This window comes from Carassius carassius, chromosome 37 (genome assembly GCF_963082965.1).
Source record: "Carassius carassius chromosome 37, fCarCar2.1, whole genome shotgun sequence".
Classification (NCBI taxonomy): domain Eukaryota; kingdom Metazoa; phylum Chordata; class Actinopteri; order Cypriniformes; family Cyprinidae; genus Carassius; species Carassius carassius.
In genome coordinates this window covers 18,521,195-18,542,214 of record NC_081791.1, presented here as the reverse complement: position 1 = coordinate 18,542,214, position 21,020 = coordinate 18,521,195, and the positions used below count along the sequence as shown (strand labels likewise).

Genomic DNA, 21,020 nt, shown 5'->3' with positions numbered 1-21,020 from the left:
TTAATCTGCGTTGTTAATCCTTTTGATCTTTTATTTAAAAAAATCACAAAAATCTTTCATTGGATAATAAGAATTTAAAATGGGGGGAAATATCATTTATGAAATAAATGTTTTTCTCTAATACACATTGGCCACAATTAAAGGGTTAGTTCACCCAAAAATCTAAATTCTGTCATTTATGACTTAATTTACTCCAAGGGCTCTCAGTCCCTCCATTGAAACTGTGTACGGTATACTGTCCATGTCTAGTAAGGTAAGAAAAAAATCATCAAAGTTGTCCATGTGACATCAGAGGGTCAGTTAGAATTTTTTGAAGCATCGAAAATACATTTTGGTCCAAAAATAGCAAAAACTACGACTTTATTCAACAATGTTTTCTCTTCCGGGTCTGTTGTGAGATTTCAAAACACTGTAGTTTAGTGATATCCGGTTCGCGAAAGAATCATTCGATGTAACCTGATCTTTTTGAACCAGTTCACCAAATCGAACTGAATCGTTTAAAACGGTTCGCGTCTCCAATAAGCATTAATCCACAAATGACTGATGAGGAGCTGATGATACTGCGCATGTGTGATTCAGCGTGAAGCAGACTGACACACAGAGCGTCTGAACCGAACTGGTTCTTTTGGTGATTGACTCAGAACTGATTATGTGCTAATGTTATGAGCGTGAATAAACCGAAGGCTTGAATCAAGGGCAATCATCATTACGTCGAGCGCAAAAGAACCAGTGAACCGTTTTCTTCAACCGGTTTATTGATTCGAACTGTCCGAAAGAACTACTGGTGATCCGAAAACCGATGCAACCGGTTCTTGACTCGAGAACGAGCCAATCTTTGATATCACAAACTGCAGTGTTTTGAAATCTCACAACAGACACAGAAGAGAAGACAATGCTGAATAAAGTCGTAGTTTTTGCTAATTTTGGACCAAAATGTATTTACGATGCTTCAAAAAATTCTTACTGACCCTCTGATGTCACATGGACTACTTTGATGATGTTTTTCTTAAAAAAACATCATCTTTCTGGACATGGACAGTATACCGTACACACAGTTTCAATGGAGGGACTGAGAGCTCTCGGACTAAATCTAAAATATCTTAAACTGTGTTTCAAAGATGAACAGAGGTCTTACGGGTTTGGAACGATATGAGGGTGAGTTATTAATGACATAACTTAGATTTTTGGGTGAACTAACCCTTCTATATCCCTAATCCTACCCAATACCCTAACTTAACAACTACCTCACTATTGAAAAACAGCAAATTAGGAGTTTGTTGAGGCAAAAATCATAGTAAAAAATCTGTTTTTTACATAGTAAAAAAATGTGACCAAGAGTCATTGTGTATTGTATGTTATATAACCTCATCTTGAGTTACATTTCTTTGGCATTGTGAACGCATGTATCTCTTTCTTACTTTTATATTTCTGCATCTCTCACTCTTGGAAGCCTGCCATGTTGACTCATGTTGTGACAAAGCACACTGTTTGTATTTCTGCCTATTTACTATGTAACCTTGTGTAACTGCTTATCAGAGTGTGTTCCAGCCACAACCCATGCAACTTGTGAGGATAGTTCGAGATATTCTAAGGAAAGAAAGACACTTATTAGCGCAGGCGGTAAGTACAAAACCCTTTATTCTGCAATATTTTACATTTGTTGGGAAAATGCAACAGTAATCTTAACTTATGAGTAAAGTTATGCATAATTTAAATGTTCAATATGTCATTGTTCTTGGTGTTTTTGTGCTTGTCTGTAGAGTATGCATCCTAACTTCGCATCCTTCCAGCAAATTCCTCAGGCACCTCCAGCTATCAATGGCACCCCACAACCTGCAAGGGAGGATGGGAAGACTGATGTGGACAATCTGATGGTCCAAGTTTTGGAAATTCAGAACCTCCGTCAAACACTCCATCAGCTTCAGGAGGATTTGAACTGGGAAAAGCAGGAACTGGAGTCGATTCAAGGTAAGAGATCGAAATCTTTTTTTTTTTTTTTGTCAGATTAGTGTTTCACATTTGACTGAATGAACTTCTGTCCATTATGAAGAGGAAAATAGTCTAAAACTTTAGGAAATAATCAATCCATTGGGAGTTCCACTAGGTCAAGTTTACCTTGTTCAAAGCACAAAGGGGATGAAATACTTTTTCAAACCCACATTTTTTAAAAAGCTTTTCTTTAAATGAAAACAGAGGAGGAAGTGCTGCTCGCCAGTTATTAATTCCATATGTATAAAACTCTTTTCAGTTTTTAACGTTTTCCTCTTTCATTGGTTCCTTTTCCAAAGCACATTCAATTATTATGATCAAGATATTTGTGAACTACTAATCATCATACTTTTGTAGTATTCATTGTTTTTTACAATACATATTATTCCAAAGCACCTTTAAAAAGAAAAGCAACATAATGCTCTCACTTTTCACAAATTTTGTATTGATAACACCAGAAAAGGATTATGGGGGAGAATGTAAACTGTGCAAAATCTAGAGGGCAGAATGTAAACTATATATAATGTTTTCAACTAAAGTTTGTTTTCTCTGACAGCCTTTAGGAAGCAGTAACTATACAGACCTAAACACCCCTACACATGCATGTGCATGTCTTCATACAGGTCCAACATGAGGGGGGTGCTGTGTTCGTCAACTTTTGGAATTCTTCCTTCTTTTGAATTTTTTCTTTTAAACTTTTCCTCATGAGTCATGGTTACAAAACTGGTTATGCACTTGTGGCGCCTTCTTTTTTGTGATGAGATCGAGCAAGCACACAAATGTCTTTATTTATCACAGGAATGATATGTTAAAAAAACTGAAGTATTGCAGGCCATACATTAGGCACTATATAGTTGCACACTTGGCACAGTCCATGCAATGGTTCTGTCTACATAGCTGCTTTGATACGGTTAACACATAGCTATGCAGCAAAAGGGAGAAATACAATAAGACAAGCCCTAGAGCAGCAGATGTGTAAATAGTAGTTTCCGTCATAAGGGCTCCAACAAGTCTAGCCTTGATTTGAATTTTTTGATGAGTATTTTGATGTCACAGCACAATAATGCAAAAACATAAAGCATAGGCTCAAAAGTTAGAGTTAATTTATATGAATGATCAATTTAACTTTTTTGTCTTCGCTTGGTAGTCTTTGTATGAAATTTTGTACGAAAACAGATTAAATGTGCATGGATAAACTGCAATTTCAGTTCTTTGGAATTGGAAATCTGTATAGCCATCAGTATTTGCAAATATATGCAATCCATTATACAGATCTTGGAACTCTTAAAATTTCATAATTTGGTACTCTTTAAAAATTTTGATTAACCTGATTTATTATCTTACATTTAATTAATTTGTTTAAAATGTATTAATAATTAGGGCTTAAAAAATTAATGCATTAATAACTAGGGTTGGGAACCGAGAACCGGTTCTTATTCAGAACCGTTTCTGTTTTTTAAAAAGAACCGGAACCGTGAGCAATTTCTAAGTTTCGGTTCTGAAAATGATTCTGTTGCAACACGTGACCAAGCACTGTGAGCAGCCTTTCACCAGTGTTCTGATGATTCTGCGTTTCCAGTAAAGGATGTCACAAACCAAATAACAGAAACAACTGCCTCTTTAATTACTGAGCACATTGTTTCCAATGACGCGCACTCCACAGACTCGCCATGCCGGCGTAATACAATATTTACATTGTATTGACTTCAACTTGGACCACTAAATAAATATACTGCTATTGTTATGCAAGTATGAGGGTTAGATTACTTAGTGTACAGGTCATTTCAAGAGTGATAAACAAATATTTATTTTCATGTATTTTAAATGTTTAAAAATGTGAAAACCGCTCATTGGATCACACCATCTCCTGACTGCATTATTATTTGTAAAATAAGGGCTTTATGGAGTGTGTATACATGGTTATATGAATGTAAAAAAAAAAACAAAAAAAAAACATAATAATAGTTCATTTAAATGGAACCGGAATCGGAACCTATATGTTGAATTTTGACATTGCCAACCTTTAAATTAAGTTTCCAGTAGGTAATATACAGTATTGAGCATTGAGTAGTTGAGTATTGTGCATTTTCCCTTACCACAATTTTTTCAATAGTTGTTTAATGATTTTAATGGAACCAGAATCGTAAACGAAAAATTTCTAACGATTCCCAACCCTATTAATAACGCATTAACGCAAATTCATTTTAACTTTTTAACGCATTGTCTGTTTAATGATTGATTGACTTCGCGAGCCTCCACTGACTGCGCACGCACCTTCCCAAATGAATGAGACTTTTGCCAACTCTTGCACGCTTCCAGGCTCTGTTCCATGCTCTCCCTCTGCCTATGTAAATCTCGTACCAAAGTGTCAACCCAGTTTGCAATATGAAATAAAGTCTCAGATTACAAATTTTATACATTTTAATACTAAATTCTAACAATAAATACTGTTTTAGCGTACTTAATATGACGTAAATCATAAAATGTAGCGCTTCAGTTAAAGCCAAAGCACTGAAAAAACAGAGTTGCGTCAAGTTTTGATCTCGCCAATGTTGCCGCGTGGTCACATGATCCATAGCGCTCTCCAAACAAACCAGTGTTGACATTACAGATGCATCTTAATAAATTAGAATGTTATGGAAAAGTTCATTTTAGTGATTCAACCTAAATTGTGAAAATTGTGTATTAAATAAATTCAGTGCAGACATACTCAAGTAGTTTAAGTCTTTGGTTCTTTTAATTGTGATGATTTTGGCACACATGACATTTAACAAAAACCCACCAATTATAATATCTCAACAAATTAAAAATATGGTGACATGCCAATTAGCTAATCAACTCAAAACACCTGCAAAGGTTTCTGAGCCTTCAAAATGGTCTTTCAGTTTGGTTCACTAGGCTATACAATCATGGGGAAGACTGATCTGACCAGACATTCCTTGCCAAAGAAGCCGGCTGTTCACAGAGTGCTGTATCCAAGCATGTTAAAAGAAAGTTGAGTGGAAGGAAAAAGTTTGGAAGAAAAAGATGCAAAACCAACTAAGAGAACTGCAGCCTTATGATAATTGTCAAGCAAAATCGCTTCAAGAATTTGAGTGAACTTCACAAGGAATGGACTGAGGCTGGGGTCAAGGCATCAAGAGCCACCACACACAGACGTCTGAAGGAATTTGGTTACAGTTGTCGTATTCCTCTTGTTAAGCCCCTCCTGTACCACAGGCAACATCAGATGCATCTAACCTGGGCTAAGGAGATTAAGAACTGGACTGTTGCCCAGTGGTCCAAAGTCCACTGGGCAACAGTCCAGAGTCTGGAGGAAGGGTGGAGAAGCTCATAGCCCAAGTTGCTTGACGTCAGGTGTTAAGTTTCCACAGTCTGTGATGATTTTGTGTGCAATGTACTAATGTAATGGTAACTACGATATACACCAGCTCCAGTCTGGATCCAGAACATCTGAGAAGAGATGATGCCAACCCCTCAGAGGACCTCAGATAATACTAACCCTGAATCAACAAACAGAACTAACAAATATTGCTACAAGTGTGATTGAATCATATAATAATTGCTTTTAATAATGTTCATCGTCTGGCTGACTACGTCTTGTATTAATTTTTCTGAAAAATCCTGTCATATGCACACAAACTGACAGTCGCCACTTATAAGCTACTACAAAATATTGTAGAAACTTAATTTTCTGTAAAGTTGCTTTGTAATGATTTGTATCGTAAAAAGCGCTATACAAATAAACTTGAATTGAATCAATGTCATCTGCTGGTGTTGGTCTATAGTGTTTTTTGAAATCCAAAGTCACTGCACCTGTTTACCAAGAAATTTTGGAGCACTTCATGCTTCCTTCTGCTGACCAGCTTTTTGAAGATGCTGATTTCATTTTCCAGCAGGATTTGGCATCTGACCACACTGCCAAAAGCACCAAAAGTTGGTTAAATGACCATGGTGTTGGTGTGCTTGACTGGCCAGCAAACTCACCAGACCTGAACCCCAAAGAGAATCCATGTGGTACTTTCAAGAGGAAAATGAGGAACAAGAGACCAAAAAAATGCAGATTAAATCAGGAGGAGGCAGTAATTAAATCAAAAGAAGCCCTTACCAAGTATTGAGTACATGTACAGTAAATGAACATACTTTCCAGAAGGCCAACAATTCACTAAAAATGTTTTTTTTACTGGTCTTATGAAGTATTCTAATTTGTTGAGATAATTAATTAATGGGTTTTTGTTAAATGTGAGCCAAAATCATCAAAATTAAAAGAACCTTAAGAAGTTAAGACTTAAACTACATCATTCTGTGTGCATTGAATTTATTAAATACACAAGTTTCACAGTTTGAGTTAATTTACTGAAATAAATGAACTTTTCCACGACATTCTAATTTATTAAGATACACCTGTACATTTGAATGGGTTTAAGTAGGATAGACGACAGCTTCATTATACAGGTATTATTTGCAGCAATTTTTGGTAAACATTACAGCATATTATGCATTGATTATTACAACGATGGCATTTACAGTATCATTTTATTCTGGAGAGTGATGAAGAGGCAACATTAATATGGTTTTCTTAACCCTCAGGTATTGCTTACTTATAATGTGACCATACAACTATTAAAAAAAAATTTCAGTTAAATAAGTATTGTATATTTTAGTTCAATAATATTTATTTAATATTTATTAATTAATATAATTAATAATATTTTAATATTTTGAAGAGATATTTTGGTACTAAATACTATTTGTGCAACTATTATGATTTTCTAATATGTATATTACTATTAGTGTAGTATGTATGGTTAAAATAGGAAGTTTTAAATTCCAATGCAAATATGCAAACTAGAGTCATTTTGTGGTCAGGTAAAACAAATAATTTTAATTTGTAATGCCGTGATATATATATATATATATATATATATATATATATATATATATATATATATATATATATATATATATACAGTACAGACCAAAAGTTTGGACACACCTTCTCATTCAAAGAGTTTTCTTTATTTTCATGACTATGAAAATTGTAGATTCACACTGAAGGCATCAAAACTATGAATTAACACATGTGGAATCATATATGGAATTATATACATAACAAAAAAGTGTGAAACAACTGAAAATATGTCATATTCTAGGTTCTTCAAAGTAGCCACCTTTTGCTTTGATTACCGATTTGCACACTCTTGGCATTCTCTTGATGAGCTTCAAGAGGTAGTCACCTGAAATGGTATGCCAACAGTCTTGAAGGAGTTCCCCCAGAGATGCTTAGCACTTGTTGACCCTTTTGCCTTCAGTCTGCGGTCCAGCTCACCCCTAAACCATCTCGATTGGGTTCAGGTCCGGTGACTGTGGAGGCCAGGTCATCTGGCGCAGCACCCCATCACTCTCCTTCTTGGTCAAAAAGCCCTTGATGCCTACAGTGTGACTCTACAACTTTCATAGTCATGAAAATAAAGAAAACTCTTTGAATGAGAAGGTGTGTCCAAACTTTTGGTCTGTACTGTATATAATAGACTTGTTTGGGGTAGGGATAAATTAAACGCAACCTGCGATGATGTCAAAATCGTGTTGCATTGTGGTCTATGGAGCGACCTGAAGTGTGCATATGAAGCTGACTCGCTCCCTCTGTCAAAATCGAGGGGTCGAGGGTCTGTCCATATAAACTTCCCTCGTCCACTTTGTAGTGGAACACACTTGAAAATGGCAGCAGGGATTCCCCCAAGGTCAAGTGCTTAGTGAAACACAGCCAAAGTCGTACAAAAACAGATATAGTAAGCAAACAACATTTTAAACTGTACTCTGTAGTAGGTGAGAACCAGAGATTATTCATTTACATAAATTTGTGAACATAAAATGATCGTTTAGAGCCAAAACACCAATGAGCATAACATAACAATAACATTCACATAACGATTGAATAGATATGAACACAGGCAAACATGCATATCAGGATATCTAATACATTTTTCCTTGTCTGTCTACAGGTCAAAATGAGCTGGATCCACAGCATTCGGATCAAGTAGCTAGACAGACTCGCATACAACAGCTTGAATACAACTATTCAGTCTGTGCAAAGGTAAATGCTCAAATGCATCATGATATGAGGAATGGTATGGTAATGTGGTATGAGATGGTAGAAAGGAGATGGAAGAAAAGTGAAGAAAAAGCAGTTGCAGTAGAGCTGTTTTTTTTAAATAAATTATTCCTTTTATTTTGCTATTATTATTTTTCTTTGGTTTTTATATTGTTTTTTCTCTTATCTTTCTCTGTACAGCACTTTGGTTCCAGTCTAGGTGTTGAAAGTGCTTTATAAATAAAGATTGAGTTGAGTTGAGCTGTTTTTCATGGTTTGTATGTGTCTGTTTGTGTTTACAGAAGCGCGTTCAGCTCCTTCACGTGACCTTGTGTGCTCTGGAACAGTGCCAGTCCTGTCTTATTCTCAGAATTAAGTCCTGGAGGTGGGAACAGCATCGAGCAACCATTGGCATGCACTTCGATGACAACCTTGGCCCTCTTCAGACATGGTGACATTTTTGTTTCATTTGTGTTAATTTTATCAGCTAAATCTTTCCCCTTAACAAACATCGTAATATTAGTGAACAGTTTTGGAGAACTTGATGTTTCCCCATTCAAAGAGATAGGAGTTCCACTCACATTTCACTGCTGATTATATATTCTCTATATAATCGTGTAGGTGACAATCAAAATATGAATCTTAATATGATTTCTATCACTGCTTTTTTTCGATGTCTCTTCTTGAATGTTATCTACCAATTGACCCGTTTTCCACTTATTTTGTGTACTATTAAACAGTGTTTTAATAATTCAGTCAACCCTTTTTGAAATGTGGAGCATGAAGAGAATTGTGTCTAATAGAAAGCCTAGAGATCAGTGTTTCTAAACTAGTTTGGGATTCAAATTTGATAGTGGTGAACTCAATTTTCTCAAACTCTTAAAATATAAAATACAGGAGACCTTAAAAGGATATAAAGTTTACTTGAAATTGAAACTTGTCTTCTAAAATTCTTCATCTATTTGAGTTTAACAGTCAAAAAGGTTTTTTGTTGTGAGGTTGTTTTGGATCTCAATTACTAGACTATTAGACAAGATTTGAGAAAAAGGCAGAGGAAGTAGAACTTATGTTAGATTATATAAATATGTATATATTAGAGGTTAAATAGACTGGTCCTCTGTGCATCTCTCAGAAAGCAGAGCTTGGCAAGAGTAATATCACCCATAATAATACATCATACACAGTCTATTATTTGTATATATTTAAAAGGCAATGATTTAAACCTTAGGCTACGAAATGATACATGAATGAATGGAATAAACACTCACCAATCAAACAGCCGCGTTGCCCGTATCAGTCTCTCTAAAATGAAACCAGCTCTCTCTCTTAAGAGTACAGTAGGTTTAGACAGTTAACGTTTGTTATTTAATTGTTGCATTAGGCTATTAATTAATTAATAAATGAACGTTTATTGATAAAAACTAGTTTATGTCTATTCATTTACAGTAACATGAACCACTAGTAGTCGAGTAGCTAGAGTATTATTATTTTTTTATTATAAGAAATCAACTAGCAGAAATCAGTAGTCGTGCAACCCCTAATATATGTGTATGTATGTATATATGTATATATATATACACAACCCGAATTCCGGAAAAGTTGGGACGTTTTTTAAATTTTAATAAAATGATAACTAAAAGACTTTCAAATCACATGAGCCAATATTTTATTCACAATAGAACATAGATAACATAGCAAATGTTTAAACTGAGAAAGTTTACAATTTTATGCACAAAATGAGCTCATTTCAATTTTGATTTCTGCTACAGGTCTCAAAATAGTTGGGACGGGGCATGTTTACCATGGTGTAGCATCTCCTCTTCTTTTCAAAACAGTTTGAAGACGTCTGGGCATTGAGGCTATGAGTTGCTGGAGTTTTGCTGTTGGAATTTGGTCCCATTCTTGCCTTATATAGATTTCCAGCTGCTGAAGAGTTCGTGGTCGTCTTTGACGTATTTTTCGTTTATTGATGCGCCAAATGTTCTCTATAGGTGAAAGATCTGGACTGCAGGCAGGCCAGGTTAGCACCCGGACTCTTCTACGACGAAGCCATGCTGTTGTTATAGCTGCAGTATGTGGTTTTGCATTGTCCTGCTGAAATAAACAAAGCCTTCCCTGAAATAGACGTTGTTTGGAGGGAAGCATATGTTGCTCTAAAACCTTTATATACCTTTCAGCATTCACAGAGCCTTCCAAAACATGCAAGCTGCCCATACCGTATACACTTATGCACCCCCATACCATCAGAGATGCTGGCTTTTGAACTGAACGCTGATAACATGCTGGAAGGTCTCCCTCCTCTTTAGCCCGGAGGACACGGCGTCCGTGATTTCCAACAAGAATGTCAAATTTGGACTCGTCTGACCATAAAACACTATTCCACTTTGAAATAGTCCATTTTAAATGAGCCTTGGCCCACAGGACACGACGGCGCTTCTGGACCATGTTCACATATGGCTTCCTTTTTGCATGATAGAGCTTTAGTTGGCATCTGCTGATGGCACGGCGGATTGTGTTTACCGACAGTGGTTTCTGAAAGTATTCCTGGGCCCATTTAGTAATGTCATTGACACAATCATGCCGATGAGTGATGCAGTGTCGTCTGAGAGCCCGAAGACCACGGGCATCCAATAAAGGTCTCCGGCCTTGTCCCTTACGCACAGAGATTTCTCCAGTTTCTCTGAATCTTTTGATGATGTTATGCACTGTAGATGATGAGATTTGCAAAGCCTTTGCAATTTGACGTTGAGGAACATTGTTTTTAAAGTTTTCCACAATTTTTTTACGTCTTTCACAGATTGGAGAGCCTCTGCCCATCTTTACTTCTGAGAGACTCTGCTTCTCTAAGACAAAGCTTTCATAGCTAATCATGTTACAGACCTGATATCAATTAACTTAATTAATCACTAGATGTTCTCCCAGCTGAATCTTTTCAAAACTGCTTGCTTTTTTAGCCATTTGTTGCCCCCGTGCCAACTTTTTTGAGACCTGTAGCAGGCATTAAATTTTAAATGAGCTAATTAAGTGGATAAAAGTGTAAAATTTCTCAGTTTAAACATTTGCTACGTTATCTATGTTCTATTGTGAATAAAATATTGGCTCATGTGATTTGAAATTCCTTTAGTTTTCATTTTATTAAAATTTAAAAAACGTCCCAACTTTTCTGGAATTCGGGTTGTATATATATATATAGATATATATACTGTTTTTTTTTTGTTTTTTTTTATCATGTTTTTTTTATTATGTACTGTATATTTATATAATAGAATAGAAATAACACAATAAAAATAGATAGGAATTATTACATTTCTTACAAATTTTATATTTGAAAGTCTCTGACGAACTACAATAGATGATTTTACTAAAGATTCTGTTTTCACATCAATCTGTAGTGGTTTTTATGTAATGTTTTTACAAATTGCATGGAAACCAATATGGGGATTTTGAACCCATTCACAAAATTTGTTTTTGAGCACAAGAGGAGGGTTAAAATATGTTTCTTTTAAAAACTCAACAGGCTTATCTTCATTGTTTGACAGTTAGGTTTGTGGCTCTTGAATTTCAGCAGACTGACAGACAATAATTAAACTAATTGCGGCGCTATCTTTGTTGATCCTTTCTGCAATTGCAATCATATTTAATGTACTGTGGAGCATATTTTCTACTTCCTTGACTGATTTAATTCACACTTTTGATGTCATGCATGTCATGCAACCTTTTTGGCTAAATGTCTTCCACATTCTCTTTTTTTTCACTTTTTTGTTGGCAGGTGTGAGCAGTTGCTTATAGTAAATGGTAACCTGAGGCAGGAGCTCATGTTGGTGAACCGAGACCACGGAGGGGCTGAGTGTCACAAATTGCAGGAAAGCCTGGCACATCTGCTCCAGACTCTCATACAGAGGTATGCAGGCCTATTTCAGATCTGAGAAAGATAATATTGCAACATATTTAGACATCATGCAATCACAACAGATGATTATGCAATCATTTGAAAAATGTCAGTGCTTTTTCTTCTGGCTTTCTGATATTGTACTTTTTTGTCTTGGCAACTCAGTTCATTGGTAGTAGATAAGCAGCCTCCCCAGGTCATCAAAACCCAATCCAAGTTTTCCACCACTGTACGGTATCTGCTCGGAGAGAAGATGGCCCCCGGGAAACCCGTCCTGTTGAAGGCTCAGATTATTACTGAGGCTCAAGCGAGAAACCTGGGTCAACAAGGTGTCGTACCCAAGTAAGCATGCTGTTTTTTTTTTTAAATATGCACATACAAGTCTCTATTAAGTAGCATATTTACAGAAAAAAATATATATATATTTTTCAAAACAATTTTTTTTTTAATTTAGTTTAAATTTATAATTAATCATTAAATATTTTTTGTAATAATGGTTTGATTAAAAACAATTAGCAATAAAGTTAAAAAGGTGTTTTGCAAAAATCCATTAGGGATCTTGAATTAATACTTTTACAGTTTTTTTATTAATACAAATAAATTATAATACATGTTAATTTTTACACACAGTACCGCATTCAGCAAGGATGCATTACATTGATCAAAAGCAAAAGTAAAGTCATTTGTAGTGTTACAAAAAGTCTATTTCAAATTAATGCTGTTCTTTTGAGCTTTCTATTCATTTAATAAGCCTAACAAAATCTCAGTTTCCACTAAAATATTTAGCAGCATGATGTTTTCAACTTTGATCAAATCAGCATATTAAAAAGATTTCTAAAGGAAAAAATCCAGCTTTGCCATCACAGATAATTGGTATAATATTTCACAATATTTCTTTAATTTTAATCAAACTATTGAAAGGTAGTGTATACTTATAGATTTTAAATTAAAAATGTTAACATTTCAAGATAAATATAAATTAATGTATTAACTTATGAACAAACACATTAACAGTGAACAATAGTGTTTTAGTAAATTAATATTAATGTCAATTAACAAATGCTGTATTGTTCATTGTTAGTTCATAGACCGTTTTATAGGCTATCATAAACAAACAAAGTGTTTTTCACCTGTGCACTTTTGATGGTGATGAAATATTGAATTTATTATCTTTAACTCGGATTAAAAGTAATTTTACAATTACATGCCAAAGAAACCGTAATTGAACATGAAATATGATGATGAAGAATGCTGCATGTGTGCAGTATCATCTTTGATCTACAACTTAAGTGTCGTTATGTTGTAATTCCACTGATGTGCCTCATGTTGAAATCTGCCTGTACAAGCATTTATACATGTCATACATTTGACAACCTTTGTTGCTGTTCTCAGACATAAAGAGGAAGTGGAGGCACAACAAGATAAGCAAACAGAATCAGGGTTTCAGTTGAGCTGTTAACCATACAGTGTCAATGCAACATTTTAGAGGTCTAACATACACTTATAAAATATGCAAATGTTTTATAATCGTTCTCTCTGTTTTTCTCCACTTAGTGAAAATGTAGGAGAACTTATCAACAGCACAGCCATATTAGAGCACAACACTTCAAGCAAGAGCACATGTGCTACTTTTAGAAACATGGTGGGTCTTGTCACAAACAGCTCTTTGAGAATGTTGATTTTTGATACATCTCAATATTGTCATGTTACCTTAATGGTTTCAAGAATGCTATCGCTTTAATAAAATATGTTTCTTCCTATTTAGTCCATAAGGAGGATCAAACGAGCTGACAGGAAGGGCTCTGAGTCAGTGACGGAGGAAAAGTTTGCTTTGTTGTTTACCACAGAAATAACCATCACGGGCTGTGAGAGCCCTTATAGCATTCAGGTGCCTGCTTTACTAATTTGTTTTAATCCAGTGGATTGGTTCAGTTTATCATTTAGTCATCAGGACATGCAGTTTAATCAGATGTCATTATATTGAAAATATTAGATTCATACATTAGTCCCACTAGGATTTTACAGAACTTTTTTTTAATGATTTTTGTCACCCAAAGTGACTGAATTTGACAAAATTATGTACACAATTTTTGTGTCGTTTTACAGTGATATATGTAACATTACCCTCTCTGTTGCACATTTTGTAAGTTTTATTTCCTGTTAAACTTTTTTATAGAAAACTGATGATGCCACAATTCAATGATTTTAAAAAAAACACTTAAAAATATTAAATAATTAAACTTTTATTTCCTTTTAAACACTTGTGTACAAACCTGACTATGATTAAGTCTCAGTGTTCCATATGGTCATTCCATCCCTGCTCACTTTATGAAGGCATTTACTGCAGTACAGCAACAGGACAGTTGAGCATGTATTGATTTATTTGTTTTGACTCTGAATTATGGATTATAATGAGCTAACATCCCCTAAGGTAACTTTTATTTACCAGAAAATTGGCATAAATAGTGCAGAGTTTGCACTGAATTCAGCAACTGCAAAATCCTGGAGGGACTATCGCATAAAAATTGTAAATGTTGGTGTTTAGTAATTTTTACAACAGCAATTCATTGGCTTATTCATCCTACAGGCAATCTCTCTTCCTGTGGTTGTAATTGTACATGGTAGTCAGGAAATCAATGCTATGGCAACCATCATATGGGACTGTGCCTTTTCTGAACCTGTGAGTAACATGGAAATACCCCATCACACGTCTTTTTCCTGTTGATGACCATTTTCAGTGTTTTGTAAACAAGTCGGCGATGTGTGCTCTTTGCTGTGATTATTTCAGAACAGGATACCTTTCGTCATTCCGGATCGTGTGCCCTGGAACAAGATGTGTGAAGCTCTTAGCAGTAAGTTCATGTCTGAAGTGCAGACGCACCAGTGCTTGGACAGATACAATCTTCACTTTCTCGCCCAGAAGATCTTTGACCAACCAGACATCTCTGAAGATTTCAGCAAAATGCCAGTGTCCTGGGCTCAGTTCAACAAGGTACCACTAACATGCATTTGTTGTGCATAAAACAATATTATGAGCATGTGTTGTAACAGCTGACTAGTAGCATAGAAATACATTTACATACTGTTGTGTCTTTAAATTCATTGCAATTTATAAAAAATGTCCATTTCTCAAGACCTGTAAAAATATGTTTATAGAGACTCTAGCGCAATTAACGTAACATTCACTAAGGGTTTGACTTGCAAAATGGTGTGAATGATTATTTCTGTGTCTGTTTTAACACAGGAAGTTCTGCCTGGTCGAAACTTCACCTTCTGGCAGTGGTTTGAAGGGGTGATGGATCTTACAAAGAAATGCCTGAGAGACTATTGGACTGATGGGTACAGTTACAGTTCCGCAGTTTGTTATTCACTTTATAGAGAGCTTCAAAAGACTTGATAAGTAAAGAAATGATGAGAAATAGATATTTGCCTCTGATTCCCCCCCTAGACTCATCTTTGGCTTCATTGGAAAACAGCATCTCCATGTCATCCTGCAAAACAAACCCAGCGGCACCTTTCTTTTGCGCTTTAGTGACTCAGAGATTGGTGGCATCACCATCGCCTATGTGGGTCCCGCTGAAAGTAAGTATCAAATATTTATACTACTGTACATGATGCACTATTGTTCAAAAGTTTGGAATTGGGAAGTTATATGTTTTTGAAAGTTTTTTTTTCTTACCAAGACTGCATTTATTAGTAGTAATAGTGAGAAATATTATTACAAATTGAAGTTGGCATGAAATGTAAATGTCTTGTAAATGTCTGATGACGTATAAAGGATAATTTTGGGTTTATCTTCATCCATTTTTGAATGCAATGCCAATGTCTCAAAATCCAATCAATATTCGATGCATAGACCATAGTCCCTGTCCTAAATTTTTTCTTTTTCAATAGACTGTTACACTCGGACCATTTGCTACTTCTTTCATTGCAACTTTAAAATAACTGTTTCTATTTTCATATATTTTTTCAAATATAATTTATTCCTATGATGACACAGCTGAATTTTCAGCAGCCATTACTCCAGTAATCAGTGTCACATAATCCTTCAGAAATCATTCTAAGTTGATTTGCTGCTCAAGAAACATTTCTGAAAATAGCTGTGCTGCTTAATATTTTTATGGAAACCGTGATATATATTTCAGGATTCTTTGATGAATAGAAAGTTTAAATAAAAATGGCATTTATTTTAAATGAAGTTCTTTAACAATGTAAAAACATTGTCACCTTTGACGAATTTAAATTTCCTTCCTAAATAAAATAATTAATTTTATAAAAAAATCTTACTGACTGCCAAAATTTTGAATGATGATATATACAGTTTTGTCTGTATGTGTCTTAAACAGTTAAGAACAAAGAAAGTTAATTTTAATGGGTTCATGACATAGATTTTTTGTTTTAATGTTTCTTAAGGTTTATCTATAATGTTAATAAAGTTTACTTTATGCCTTTCATGGTGAAGTATGGTCGAGTGTACGACACTAGGCGTCGCTCTTGGGAGGCCAAACACCTCTGACATCTTTGTGAAAAGGCCAGTGAAATTGGGTGTGCCGAATTTGCATAGGTGGCCACGCCCCGGACATCCAGGTGTAAATAGGCCAGCGTGGTATCTGCTCGCTCTTCCTCTTTTTTGGCACCGAATACAGCATTTCTTGTGTGTTTCTGTTTGCGTTTGGCACGTTTCGTAAGGCGACTGGCAGGAGTGTTGTATTCAGTGTTTAGGCCGTACTCTCGCTAAGGCAGCACTGGTGGATGGATCTCGCCCCACTTATGAGGCGCTTCTCATTGGCACGTTGCGATGTGCATTTTGAGCTTCCATTCAGAATGTTAATGCTCAAGCACATGGTTTATGGCAACAGACCTGAAGGATGTGTGCTTTCATGTCTCAATCCTACCAAGGCACAGGCCGTTTCCTCGGTTTGCCTTTGAAGGATGGGCATATCAGTACAAAGTTCTTCCCCTTCGGGCTGTCCCTGTCTCATCGCATCTTTACAAAGATTGCGGAGGCTGCCCTTGCCCCTCTTCGGAAAGTGGGCATTCGCCTTCTCAATTACTTCGACAACTGGCTGATCCTAGCTCACTCACAAAAATTGGTTTTCGCACACAGGGACACCTGTACCTTCGGTCCTTGGGAGGAAATGTCTTTTCTATGGGCAGGAGTGCCCCTAGAACAGGTGTCCAGACACATTGTTGTTACAACAGATGCTTCCAAGACAGGCTGGGGCGCCATGTGCAACGGGCATGCAGCATCAGGGGTCTGGACAGGCCCTCGACTGCATTGGCATATCAGTTGTCTGGAGTTGTTGACAGTGCTTTTGGCCTTGTGGAGGTTTTGACCTTTAATCTAAGGCAACCTCAATCGTGTAGTGGATCTCCTCTTGCAACAGGTCTCGCTCAGGGGCGAACTGTGAACCCAAACTGTTCAGCTGATTTCGAGTTGGTTCGGCACAGGTGGACCTCTTTGCTTCGTCAGAGTTGATCCATTTCTGGTTGTGGTACTCCCTGATCGAGGCACCCCTTGGCAAAGATGCAAAACAAAATGCTCTGACACGATCCGGGTTGTCATTAAAGATAAACTATCCACTTGTTCCTAACGCTTGGATCATTCTGATATCTCTTAAAAGAATTAAATTCTTTCACTCCATTTGTCCTAATGATGACAGACTTAACTGTGTGGACTGTGTCAGAAAGCGAAAGCACATCTGTATACTATATCCAGTTTAGACAAGACAGCAGCAGTGATTGTAATTTCAATTTGCTTTTGACGCAACACATCACTCCTATTTAATGTAATCATGTGTCAGCCGTTAAGCGACTGAACTCCAGTTGGCGGGGCCTGAGAAAAATGACTATTCATCAATGTCTTGCTCTGGAGACAGTGTTTAGACAATGTCATCTGACAGCTCCGATCAAAACGAGTCATTTTTGTAGCTCGATTAAATAAATGCTTTGTTTATAATGACGAGGACATTTTAAGCTATGAAACTTGCAGGATGTTTTAATGGTATAAAGATCTCTTATATGCCAAAAGATCAAAGCAAATTAGATTTCTTGTGTCCTGACACCTTTAAAGAGCTTTTGGAGTAAGGAAAAGCTTTCTCTTACCTTAAGTTTATTTATTATTTTTATTATAGCCAGATTTATATATGTCCATGTAATATAGGTCAGTAAGATTAATTCAAATGTATTGATCCTTTGAGGATTTGCAGTAAAATGTTTGTTCTGTGTCACTCTTTTCTTCTCAGATGGAGGCAGAAAAATCCAGAATATCCAACCCTTCACCAAGAAGGATCTGGACTCAGCTGGCCTTGGCGACCGCATACGGGACATTAACTGCATCACTCACGTGTATCCAGACTTACCAAAGAATGAAGTATTTAAGAAATTCTTTACAGGTATGTAACCAGATCTTTTAAAGACGGTGGCTGTATACTGAGGTTTCACTAAGGGTTTAAAAAAAAACAGTATGTTTTAATATAATATAAAAAAAAAGATGTATTTTGTGCTAAATATAAGAAAAACATTAAAAAATGATGCATGTTTTCTTTTGTCCTGAAATAGTACCTTCTCCCCCTAATCCTGATGGATACCTGCCATTCAAACTAACAACAGTAGTCAACCCGTAAGTTAAATTATTTTGCTGTAAATTGATATCACTTTTCAAGATGTCATTAAATTTAGCCTGAGGTATTAATAAAGAAACCTTGAAGATATGATATACTAAAGCATAATTTTATTATCACACAGTGCCATTATGTTAAAATAACTCAGGGTATATAAAAAGAATGGTTTCTACATTGAGTATGACAGGAAAATTTATTCTAGACATTTAACTTTTACTGTAATAGGCATTGACAATGTCTGTAACATAATTGTATTTTATCTTTTGATGTTCAGAGGAGACCAGGGTTCCTCCACCGCTAGCATACCACCTGACACTCCTATGGATATATTTGGGCAACCTATGAGCAGTGTCTTTGGGTAAACATATAAACATTATTTAAGCCACACTGTCACAGTATTTTACAAGTCTTTATTATATGTTATATAAAAAATTTATTTTCCCTCCACAGAAGACAGGACATGTTCTCCCCGTAAGTACAATTATAATTTGGCTTTGGTAAATATGCTCATATGGAAAAAGTAGGACAGGAGAAGCAATATGCTGATTATATTTTTTGATCAGAGGGCATTATTGTAAAATGAGCCATCGATGGCTTTTTAGGCAACATCCTAACCAAAATAGTTTCTTGAAACATTGATAACTGGCACATTAAGTACACGGGACAATGTTCTACAGTCGACACTAGTTGCTGATTCCAGTAAAGTCAGACATAATCACATGTCGCTAAGCTAAGATTGGGAAGTCGTGGCCTAATGGTTAGAGAGTTGGACTCCCAATCGAAAGGTTCTGAGTTCGAGTCTCGGGCTGGCTGAATTGTGGGTGGGGGGAGTGAATGTACAGTTCTCTCTCCACCTTCAATACCATGACTTAGGTGCCCTTGAGCAAGGCATCGAACCCCCAACTGCTCCCCGGGCGCCGCAGCATAAATGGCTGCCCACTGCTCCGGGTGTGTGTTCACAGTGTGTGTGTGTGTGTGTTCACTGCTCTGTGTGTGTGCACTTCGGATGGGTTAAATGCAGAGCACGAATTCTGAGTATGGGTCACCATACTTGGCTGAATGTCACGTCACTTTTTTTTCACTTTCAATATTCCAAGCCTCAAATGTGTTTTCCATCCTGGAAGTGGCTTAACCACTGGGGGCACATGTGATAGCATAGTTTGAGTTGGCTATCTACAGTAGGAAGGCAGTTCACTAGAATTTAGTATAGAGCAATTGGACCCGGATAAATGACTGTTTAACCACTGACTATTCTGTGTGATTCTGTTGCCCTGTCCTAGACTTCCTCATTCTACACCCCCATATATGCCAGAGCAAATACCTGTTCAAGGACCACTCTTCCAATCACCCATGTGAGTCACAGCCACAGTAAGGTTTCCTGTAAATTAGGGTATAATTGATGTATCAGCTTCACTTTCTGTTCATCACCATTCGTTTGTCCTTTAACAGGCCACAAGCTCCCTCAAGTGAAGAAATAGACATGGAAGCACTGGAAGGAATTTTGTCATCAATTTGTCAAAAAGACTAACAAAGATCTTCATTAGAAGTACAGACCCACAGTTCTTCTTGGACAAAGGCTTTTGGATGGCTTGGTGCTCTAAGGACATCCAGCACAACTCACACGTCCCAAAGGACACATTACCCATTTTCCCATAACAAGTGTATAAGTAGTAATGCACTTTTCTTAAATTAATTTCCATGAATCATTGGGTGGAGGGTGTTTTTATCACATGGATTGTTTTCATCTTGACGTCACAATCGCTTTCTCTTGCATAAACACACTAAACATGCAGTTTAAAGAAACAGTGTGTTTCACTCAATCATAGTGAATGCTTGCTAGCAACATTTGAATGAAATTTCTATGAGAAGGTAAACCTCTGGCTTAAGAGTCTTATTAGAATGCAGCACATAAACACACAACTGGTTCCCTGTTTCGGTCTTATGACTGCTCTTGAAAGTAGCATTATAACTGACAAGTGGAACAGGAAATTATTTGCTATCAGGTGGTTTTATCAAGAGAGACCAAATAAATTGAACATAATACACATTTTTGTCTGCCAGACATTTTACTCAATGTCCTTAATGAAATGTATTGTGTGCTGAGGCAGACAATGGTACTTTTAGACCTTTTAGAAATGATATGTTTTGTGCCATGTTCAATTTAGACAGTTTTTTATTTGGTTGTGTGATTTGCATGACTTGTGTGTGATTGCATATTCATATTTTAAATTACATCACTAGTGAGTTTTGCTTTGCTCTGTCATTTATCATTTGTTCTTTCAGTTGCACAAAATTAGCTACATTTTATCGCTGCAGGCCTGCAAACCTCTCTTTACATCATTGATGAGTATAAATCATGTAAAATACATATCATGTGCACAAAAGAACAGTAACGTTTTATTTCAGATGTAGACAATACTGTTCCTGT

General features: G+C 36.2%; 1 protein-coding gene across 2 annotated transcripts in view; it reads left to right on the top strand.

Annotated features, from left to right (window-relative positions):
• Window positions 1–19,034, top strand: part of stat6 (signal transducer and activator of transcription 6, interleukin-4 induced) — a 39,561-nt gene extending 20,527 nt beyond the window's left edge. The window contains exons 4-18 of one of the 2 annotated variants that reach the window (XM_059527963.1): window positions 1,537–1,620; window positions 1,791–1,968; window positions 7,992–8,083; window positions 8,383–8,531; window positions 11,850–11,981; window positions 12,135–12,311; window positions 13,524–13,611; window positions 13,735–13,857; window positions 14,557–14,649; window positions 14,758–14,961; window positions 15,214–15,308; window positions 15,418–15,551; window positions 18,215–18,364; window positions 18,531–18,591; window positions 18,867–19,034. In XM_059527963.1, coding sequence (XP_059383946.1) covers window positions 1,537–1,620; window positions 1,791–1,968; window positions 7,992–8,083; window positions 8,383–8,531; window positions 11,850–11,981; window positions 12,135–12,311; window positions 13,524–13,611; window positions 13,735–13,857; window positions 14,557–14,649; window positions 14,758–14,961; window positions 15,214–15,308; window positions 15,418–15,551; window positions 18,215–18,364; window positions 18,531–18,591; window positions 18,867–18,954 — 1,848 coding nt within the window. In that variant the 3' untranslated portion in view covers window positions 18,955–19,034. Of the gene's footprint in view, window positions 1–1,536; window positions 1,621–1,760; window positions 1,969–7,991; window positions 8,084–8,382; window positions 8,532–11,849; window positions 11,982–12,134; window positions 12,312–13,523; window positions 13,612–13,734; window positions 13,858–14,556; window positions 14,650–14,757; window positions 14,962–15,213; window positions 15,309–15,417; window positions 15,552–18,214; window positions 18,365–18,530; window positions 18,592–18,866 lie in introns of both variants that reach the window. The other variant, XM_059527962.1, reaches the window with a different exon arrangement.
• The last annotated feature ends 1,986 nt before the right edge of the window (window positions 19,035–21,020 follow it).